Source organism: Vombatus ursinus, unplaced genomic scaffold (assembly GCF_900497805.2).
Source record: "Vombatus ursinus unplaced genomic scaffold, bare-nosed wombat genome assembly UNPS02014803.1, whole genome shotgun sequence".
Taxonomy (NCBI): Eukaryota; Metazoa; Chordata; class Mammalia; order Diprotodontia; family Vombatidae; genus Vombatus; species Vombatus ursinus.
In genome coordinates, this window is record NW_020954581.1 from 5640142 (window position 1) to 5650597 (window position 10456).

Below are 10456 nucleotides of genomic sequence, written 5' to 3' on the forward strand. Positions count from 1 at the left end.
ACACACACACACACACACACACACACACACACACACACACACACACGTAATTTTAGAAATGAAAATATCTGAATATTATCATAAAAATGGTTTTCACCTCCCAGGCCTCCTGGAAGAGTCCTGGGGACCCCTAGGGGTGCCCAGGCCATGCTTTGGGAACCATTAATTTAGACTGACAGAAGCCAGGTCATTTATAACAGGTACTTAGAAACTGCTTGTACACACACCAGATGTATAAACACAATGTATTTTCACTTATAAAAAACAAAGTGACATTACAAACAAATGAAAGAGTGGATTCACTTTGCATTTTTTTCCACTCCTGCAAAACAAGAAAACTCTTACATCAGTAGTCTCACTTAGACTTTTTACTTATCTATATAGAAATGAGAATGCTTGAATAAACCAAATTTGTGAGAAAAAAGCATAAACCAGAAGGTAAGCTATACCTACTTTGGGATGGTTGCACAGGTAGGGACGGAAAGGATGGGGAGCCCCTAGACCTGTAATTGAAATTCTCTCCCTTAACAATTTTGATTACACAAAATCTGAAAATTTTTCCCACAAATGAAATAAAGACATAATTTAGAAGAGAAATAGTAGACTAGGTAAAAATATTTGCATCAAATATTAATGACCAAAGTCTGATGCCCAAAATACTACTGAAATCACTGGTCTGGAAAAAAAGGAAACCCCCCCCAAAAAAAGACAACATATATATACATAACTGAGGCAAATATCAAAGCCAAGAAACACTCCCCAACAGATAAGTGGTTACAGGATATGAAGAATTTTCAAAGAATTGCACAATGTAAATGACTACAAGAAAACATTCTCCATAAAACTAATGGTAAGAGAAGAGCAAAAGAAAACTCTGAGGTTTCACTCCACACTAGGCAAATTATCAAAAATTATTTTTAAAAACTGGGAATAGTCAATGTTAGAGGGGTCGTGAGGATATAAGCACACTGAAGCAATGATGATGGAGCTGTGAACTGATCCAGACATTTTGGATACAAATTTGGAATTACATCAGAAAGTGATTAAACTGTCCACACTCACTATCCCTTTTGCCTGCTGCCTGTGACTTAACAATGTTTATATCAGAGACTGAACTTGAACCTGGGTCTCCAAGGTGGGCCTTCTGTCCACTACCTCACACCAACTTTTCATAAATACAAAATGTGGGCAGTGGCTTGGGCCTATCTGTAGATCAGAATCATTTTCCCTATATTTTGGCTAGCAAAATACACAAATTTTTACCTCTGTGTCATAATTTTGAAGGCATCTGGGAGGTAGCAATCTGTATTCTCCATCTGGAAAGGGTCTGCATCACAAATCTTATCATCTGTTCGTCCATAGTTAGCACTTTCAATCATGATGACATCACTTCCTGGACACCGGAGATCGATGGAGTAACCCTCACAGGACAATTCTCTTCTAACTAATCCAAATGGCAGTGCTGCACGGCTGAAACCTATATAAGAAATGGAGGGCATTTAATAACTATTATTCACTTGTGGGAAGGAAAAAATTTACATAGAATTTTCAAGTGGTTTGTATTAATGCCACATGGCTGCTCTCTAATAACTAGAAATTACACACATACAAAAATGTAGGTTTGCTTCGGAAATAATAATAACAGCCAACGTTCATATAGCACTTTAAAATATCGGTAAATATTTTAACTCATTAAAGTCACACAACAACTATGTCAAATGGACTTTTATATAGTAATATAATAACCCTATAGCAATAGAGAATTAATATCTCCATTTTACAAATGAGCAAACTGGGACTCAGAGAGATGATTATTTGCCCAAGGTCAATATTAGTAGGTATAAGAGACCGAATTTTGAAACCAGGCTAACCCCTCTACCCATTAGGAATCTATTATTAATAATAATTATTATTATAGATAAATAAGATTTCATGGACTAGCACGTTGTTTCTGGAAAAGCAGTTGATCTCAAAGTTAGTAAACGTGAGGAATAATAATAGTTAAGATTATATAGGTCTTAAAGGTTTTCAAAGCAACTTACACATTCAGGGTTGTCACATAAGTCAGTACAGTTTTAATCCATTAAATTTTAAGATTAAGACTTTTGGGACATCATATTGTCTCATTTAGTCCACAACTCAACCCTGGGAGGTGATGTTAATATCTTCATTTTACAGATGAGAAAATTCAGACTGAAAAAGGCTCAATGACGTATGCAGGGTAATAGCTAATCATCTGTGTCCAGATCTGAATTCAAGTCTCTCTCAGTACAGCAGTCTAATTTGCTTAGGTTAGGACTAGAAGACACAGAAACCATGTTATTCAGGTCTACTATAAATAATTATATTTAATATACTCAGTGTTAAAGGAGCAGAAGAGACAGTTTTCAAAAGTGGCTACTTTACCTAAAAAGATACATGATGCTATGTAACTGTTACGTCTGGTACAGGAAAGTATATAATGTATAACAATCATTTATAAAAGATTTAATATGTTGACCATTCACATTATTGGTAAAAGAAAGTCCCCTCTTCTCTTTATTTATGAATGGATACACATATATATATATATATATATATGTGTGTATATCTATATAGAGCTCTCTCTACACACACACACCCTATTTCCAGTTCAGGGAACAATAAGCAGCCCTTTTAGGATGCTATGTAGAGTGGACCAAATTTGGTCTAAATGGTACGACTTTGTTTTTTATTTTTTTGGTTTGTTTTTTGTTTTTTGTTTTTGTTTTTTAGGCAGTTGGGGTTAAGTGACTTGCCCAGGGTCACACAGCCAGTAAGTGTCAAGTGTTTGGTCTGAGGCCAGATTTGAACGCAGGTCCTCCTGATTTCAGGGCCGGTGCTCTATCCACTGCGCCACCTAGCTGCCCCCTAAATGGTACCACTTTGGAGAGAATACTAGCTATGTAGTAATGAATGGCTCAGACTAGATGACTTTTAAAATCACTTCCTGTTTCATATCTACAATCCTATACAGCTTTTTACTATTTTAAATACTAATATTAAAAAGTATATGTTTTATCCTTGAGGCAATGCACATAAAACCAGGTCATGGTATTGGTTTAAATACATAACATATTATCCCAAAACTATGTAATACTACCAAATTAACATGGATATGCATTATATATGCTTCCTGATCTGTTATTATCTCCTTAATAGAAAGTAAGATTCTTGAAATCTGGGATTAGATTTTTGTTTTAGTTTGGAGATATTTTTTGTTTTAATTTGTACTCCTAGTCTCTAGCAAAGTGCCTGGCATACAGGAAGCACTTAATAAATGTTTACTTGATTGGTCTGAATTGTTTCTTAAGAGAAAAACTAGTTCTTATAAAACTGTAAACAAAAAATCACAACCTAAAGTTGAGTAATATGATTTCATGAAACCACTGGAAATGGTCAATGCTCACCCTGACCCCTCTTGAAAAACAAATCCCAACAGTAAGGCTAGAAGCCGTGTGCAGGAGTCCATACTGAGATTTATGGGTAACATTTACAGCCAGCAGAATGTTTACATTGTTTAAATAATACATTCTGCTTTAAATATGCAAGCTTCCCTTGATGAAGTATGCAGTATCCTAACATCTCCAACTGTGTCAATAATCAGTGAATTATGCCTACCTATTCAAACCAGAACGTACTATAAAGACAGTTCAGCCTGTTGCCTGTCACACGGATATAAGGATTAAAATCCTGAAGTTTGTACTGATAAAAGTTCGTATAATGACTAGTAAAGGAAAAAAAACACAATAATAATAAAGAACCACAAATTATAATGATCAAAAAAAAAATCTTTCAGGAGGAGAGTCAGAATTTTCTACTAAAAACTGTCATTTAATTCCTTCTCTTGCACAGGAAAGCCAGGTGTAGATGGAGTGAGATGTGCCTTGCTAAAAGAGTGACTTGGAGTGAGGAAAAGTGATTCAACAATGGCCTCGGACATTTACAAGCGGCATGACCGTTGATGACCATCAATTGTCACATAATTTCAATGGGCCTACAGCAATTGTCTAGGATTTATCTTCAAAGTTATTTAATTAGTTTCAATCTTGCAATCTGTGATGATGGAATGAGTCATAACCCACAACCACTTCCCTTCCCCAACACACACACACACACACACACACACACACACACACACACACACACATCCATTCACTCACCCCCCACCATCCCAAAGTCACACTGTTCCTTAGAATATTCTATGTACAGATCACACTAATGCTCTGAAGTTCTGAACCATACGAGCAAGTTAAAGATAGAATGAAGATGATATCCTGCCTTCAGGTCAGATCTCAGTCATTGCTTAAACATAGTTTCTGCCTTTGTGAGGGAATACAGTAGTACATAGTTGATTACTCAGCTCAGATGACTGCCATTAGCAGACCAAGTTTCTTCTTGAGGGCATAAATAAGGTATCAGCACCTATGGGGTCCTGACATGTAGAGGCAGGAGCTGACACAGCCAAAGGAAACAACAGGGAGTTAGGTGGTAAAGCCTTCACTATATTGAATGCAGAGCTGTACAAATGAACCCAAAGGGCCCTCCTCCCCAAATTCATTCTTCGAACTGTATGATCACAAGGGCATTTACGCTAAACAAAATTTGACATCTATTTCTATTTCAACAAGGTGGGGTGGGGGTGGGAGGAGAGAATCATAAGCATCCCAAACAGGCAAAATGTAATCCAATCCATCTTACAACCCGACAATCGAAGAAAGAACTGGTGGGATGCCCTATGAGCAAAAAAATCAATATTGTCGGTTTATGCTGTGCAAATTCAAATACTGCCAAATAGCAGTGCTTAGGGTAAAATCAACTGTTTTGCTCCATTTTTTCCTCTCTCAACAAATGATTTTGAAAAGACAGCTTTTTTTTTTTTCCCTGAGCTATAAAATGTCAAGCAATAACTCCCCAAGCTTTAGGCAAGTGATTGGAATAAATACCTCTTGGCAACAGGTGCAGTGACTTAGGCCTGGAAAAATACTTTCACATTCAGAAGATAACTCTTAATAAGCAGATGCAGTGATACAGGATGGAAATCTGAAAGGCATGCGTCTGAATTCTACTGCCTGAATCGGGCTTCATTTCAGAGCCTTTCATAAACAAATACACTTGCTCGGTTAGATAATTACTGTTGTCAGTAGCAACTTCATGCTATGTGATAGTGTTTCAACCACTCCCTTCCGAGTCAGAATGAGGTCTCCATTCAGTCCACCAGCTCCTACTCTACTCTCTGTGTATCTTCTTCATTAGGCTGCCTGCCATTTGAAAACAATACCCAACTTTTCTTGTGTTGTTTTCAGCTAATTGTTTCCAGCTGCACCCAGTCATGAATACCACTGCCCATGCTGTCTATGGTCCAAGCCGGTGCTGTGCGTGCTGATTACCAAGGACCTCCATGATACCCAGGCTGTGACTTCAAGTACAGGCTGAGAATTAACTCAAGCAAGAGTCTATTACTAGCTCTGACATATGCTACCTGATTCATTCCTGTTTATGTATGTTAATCAGATTTCTTTCCTAAAATGGAAATGAGGAAAATGCTTAATAAGGAAAGAACATGGTTTCCCCATGCTCTGAGCACTCAACTTATAAACAAACTTCCCAGGAAACATCTCCATTTTTCATGTTTTACTTATACGATTTGAGGTTGAAAAGTGAATGTTCATTAAACCTAAAACAATAAAATAAACTAGCTCACTGGTAGATAATCTTGAGATTTCAAATACTTTCAAAAATTTCTACACATTTCTTAGGGCCTGCTGAGTAAAACTTACCAAGTTGAGGTATGTCAAATGAAAATATCCTTGTCAATCTATTAAAGGGATAAAGAGTTTAAGCGACAAGTAGTTAACTGTGCCAAAGTAAACTTTGTGAATTCTGCAAAATGTTAGAAAGAAAATTTATTTCACATATGCCACGTTCTGGCCCATTTACCACCCGGTTGTTTTACTTTACTAGCTTGGTTCTATTTAAGAAATCACTTGTCTTTAAAGGATAATAACCCAAATTAATCAAACTGCAAAGAGGCTAATATTCTTTCGTGCCCACTAGCACATAATTCTTTAAAACTGTCATTATCTAGGAGAGCGAACAAATTTTGACACATGAAGACAAAGAAACTACTTCTACTGTCTAACTTCTGCACGAAAGAAAGAAAGCAGAAAGTGTGATTTGTTAGGTTAAATACATTGGTAATATCAATGCAGAAATGTTTGAGCACATAAACTTAAGCTACAAATCTTACAGAAATATTAGACTTGTTCCAAAGGAAATAAACCAACTTGTTTAACACATTTAACACATCCTAACATTAATTTTAGTTCTAATGGAATATTTAGGAGAAAAAGGATACTTTAAAAAAGCACAATGCTAACAGTTTTACCTTTTACAATTTCATATGCCAATCAAGTACCTAAGCAAAATGCAAAAATATGGGTGCATGAAAAGATTAGCTCATTCCCAAATCACTCTTAAAACAAATGAATCGATGAATAAATAAATAACAAGCTAAGTCCAAATCCATGAAATAGTCAGAAAATGCCAAATACGTTGAATCTTTTTTTTTATTTAATATTAAAAAAAACCCTGTAGGCAAAGAATGCCATTAACTGAAAATTGTTGAAAATTATACCTAAGTTTCACAATTGTCTTTAAAGAGTTATACAGAAAATCTTTCAAATTCTGTGATCCCCCACAGGGTAATGAAGTGGGCAGCAAACCCTGATCATTACATACCATTTAGTAGAGACAAGCAAGCATTTCCCACCCACACTCCCCTAACTCCACACTCTAAAAAACAAAACAAAACAAAACAAAACAAAAAAGCCTCTCTAAAACATCTGGAATTGTATCACATGTAACAGTTACCAATATCGAGACAGGTACAATTTAAATGTTGCTATGAAATACTGATGTGCTACTGAACTCCACCTTAGAATGGGAAACCATCTTGGCTTAAACATCGATCTAAAGATGTCGAGGGCATAGGATGGACTCTTTCTGATTCTGGTGGGACCCTGGGGTCACAGCACAAAAATTCATACCCTCCTGTAACACTATTACTCAGTTCCACAAAAAACTCAAAACTGAAGGAGGAAAGTGTATAACAGTAGAACTTGATGTAAATGGAAGGCTTGTTCCTGGGCAGCCAAGATTTTTAAAAGCCCTATGAAGCCTGAGCTTTTAACTGGGCTGGGCTGATAGGATACTCTACCAGACTGGACACACAAAGGAATAAAAGGGGTGGGGAAAGAGACTGTAAGAGGAGAGAAAGGAGGAACAGAAAAACAAGAAGAAAGAGGGAAGAGGCAGCAGGAGATATGGTGGCAAAAAAGGTAGCCTTATAGTTAGGCAGAACTAGGTTTGAGAACCTCTGACATATACGGGCTATGAAACCTTGAGCCAATCAGTGGCCACAGGTAACTCTTCTAAGAGTAAACTGCAGAGGAAAGGCTGATCCACATTGGTAGAGTGAGTTTCCGCACTGGAAGATATGAATCAATCAGAGGCCTGATATTAAAAAAAAAAGAGGGGGGGACACAGAAAGAGACAGGCAGGAAGATGGGGGTATCCTGTTTAAGAGGGTGGAAAAGAGGGTTCTTTCCTCTCCAGAAATCCTGGTTCCCAGGGAATACAGAGTAAAAAAGTAGAAAAAAAGTCCAAGTAGAAACTATCCCCCTTAATGCTCCATTCTACAAATATTAATTAAGGACCTACTAAGTGCAGGGCACATGGCTAAATACTAAAAATACAGAAACAGAGAAGACTTAGATAAGATTCTCCAGGAATATTGTATCATTTTCCCTAGGGAGAGGGAAGGAGAAAAGAATCCAATCTGGACCTCACTGATACCCAGAGGGTTGGGTCAGCAGGAGCCTGGGAACTTTCCCTGCCCCTCAAGGAGGAGAGGGAGGACTAATAGAAAGGAATATTGGTGGTTCTTGCAGATTCAGGATCCAGGTTCTTAAGGTCCCACTTCTAGAGGCTAGAGGCATAGTTTTATAGAAATTTGTACTCATCTTTCAGAAGTTTACTAGAAAAATCTTCCAAAGAGAAGATTGGGCCCCTGGAGCTGGGCTGAGCTGCTTTCAGGGGTTTGAAAGCTTTTATAAAAGACACAAGATAAGCAATTCATTAAATAGCAACATACAGGTATACACTCAAAGGTTTGTAAAGTGATTTATATACATTATCTCATTTCATCCTAACAAATATATTGTAAGATAGGCACTATTTTTATCCCCTTTTTATAGATGAGGAAACTGAGCCAATTACCTAAAATGAACTTAAAAACAAACACCACTCTTAAAAAGTCAGGAAGAAGGAAAAACATCACATCAGAAAGATGGCCAACAAACAAAGGTTGCTCCCAATCAGCCTCCACCCCCTTGCCCTCAACTAAAGTTCTTTCAGGTAAGGGAAATTCATTATTAAGATGCATCACTGATTTATCACATAGGGATAAATGATGTATTTCAAGTAATACAATTTTGAAATCCAAATCATTTAAAATGTATTTTAAAATTAAGAAAGTTTACTTGTGTACTTCATAGTACATATGAAACAAATTAAACTATTATAAATTATTTGTATAATTTGTGGTTGTTCAGTCATTTTCAGTCATTTCTGACTCTTCCTGACACCATTTGGGTTTTTCTTGGCAAAGATACTGGAGTGGTTTGCCATTTCCTTCTCTAGCTCAAGTTACAGATGAGGAAACCGAGGCAAACAAGGTGAAGTTGACTTGCCCAGGGTCACACAGCTAATAATTGTCTGAGGCCAGATCTGAACCAGGAAGATGAATCTTCTGCCTCCAGGCCAAGCGTTCTATCTACCACACCACCTAGCTGCCCTAAATTGTATAATTTATCCAAACATTAATAATCAGGATGTGGGGGAAAGAGAGACTAGACCTCTGGTTTCAACATTTTATAGAGAACTCCCATTGCAGAAATTCCCTCTATCAAAGCAGACTGCCTAGGGCACTGAGAGATTTTGCAGACTATGTCAGAAGGAAATCCAGGACTTCCAGATCAGAAGCCCATCTTTCTATCCCTTAAATGAGGCTGCCTCTCTGTGCATGTAAGTGTGGTCTATGCCTATACACAAATGCTTGTTGAACGGCTGTCTGATATAAATCAATGTGACTAGGTGGCTACAGCGCCTGCCTTTGGGCAGAAGACCTGAATTCAAGTCCCACTTCTGACTCATCTAGTTGTGTGACCTTGGACAAGTCAATCATTTAGCCTCTCAGTGCTCTAAAAACCCTAAGATGCAAGGCTGATAAACACTACTAAAGTGGGCTTCCTAATCTAGAAATTCCCTTAAACAATGAAATCACAGATCCAATTTCTATAAATAACTTAGATACTGCGTCCAATATCCAATCTAGATACTGGGTCCAATATTCAATCTGGATATTGGTGTTGGACACTCCTGTTGAGTAAATCCCAGCGCAAATCAGCAATTGCCAAATCTCAGAGACATGATGAGGATAAATTGCTTACACATGGTCTCATAGTTTTTAATTCTAGGGCTTTTTCTCTTTTAATTATTTCTCATTTATCTTGTATATTGCTTGCTTTGTATATATTTGTTTGCATGTTGTCTCCCCGTTAGATCACAAGCTCCATGAGGACAGGGGCTGTCTTTGACTTCTTTTTGTATCCTCAGTGTTCAGCACAGTGCCTGGCACATAGTAGGTGCTTAAAAAAAAAGTTTATTGAATTGAATCAAATTGAATAATTAAGTCCAAGTCATCCTATCCACAAGGCCAGTGTTCTATCCACTATGCCCCATGGCCTCCCTCACATAAATATTTTCATCCTGGCTGTCATGTGAACAAAACAAACAAACAGAAGAAAACAAAATCTTATTCCAACTCCTAGACTCACCATTATAGACTGAACTATTCTATTCCAGTGTCAACTTCAAAGTTTTCTCCTTCAGCTCAGGGGATTATTTTTTTTAAAATATATTTACACATATAAACACACATGAAATACAGTCCTGTCATGTTGTTCAATCTGAACCCCAGTGTTTATTAATGAAAATGCTCATCCTTTCCCCTCTAAACCCCTTTGTATCTGCTCTGGGGAGAAGCTAACCAAGGGCAGCCCATGGAAGCTGGGAGGCTTCTTCACCTGGCCTGGTGACTCAGGCCCACCTCTGCTGGGGAAAGGATTCCATGCCTTTCTTGTCACTGCCTCAGTATCTGAGGCATAAAACTAATTAGGGGTGGAGACCTCATTTAAATTATTCCCCAGGCACCTCTCCCAGATCCAAGAAGGTCAAAACCTGGCTTCCCAGGCATTTTGTTAAAGTCTAGTTGTTCTTACCAAGAACCATAAAGCAAAAAAGCAATCACTGACTTTTTTAGAAAGAAGGAAAGAAAGAAAGAAAGAAAGAAAGAAAGAAAGAAAGAAAGAAAGAA

General features: G+C 37.5%; 1 protein-coding gene across 8 annotated transcripts in view; it reads right to left on the bottom strand.

The window, feature by feature from the left end:
• The window catches only part of ADGRL2 (adhesion G protein-coupled receptor L2), an 834153-nt gene that overhangs the window by 99858 nt on the left and 723839 nt on the right, over positions 1–10456 (bottom strand). For all 8 annotated transcript variants that reach the window (XM_027873936.1, XM_027873937.1, XM_027873934.1 and 5 more), the window contains one exon: positions 1264–1477. In XM_027873936.1, coding sequence (XP_027729737.1) covers positions 1264–1477 — 214 coding nt within the window. The remainder of the gene's footprint in view (positions 1–1263; positions 1478–10456) is intronic.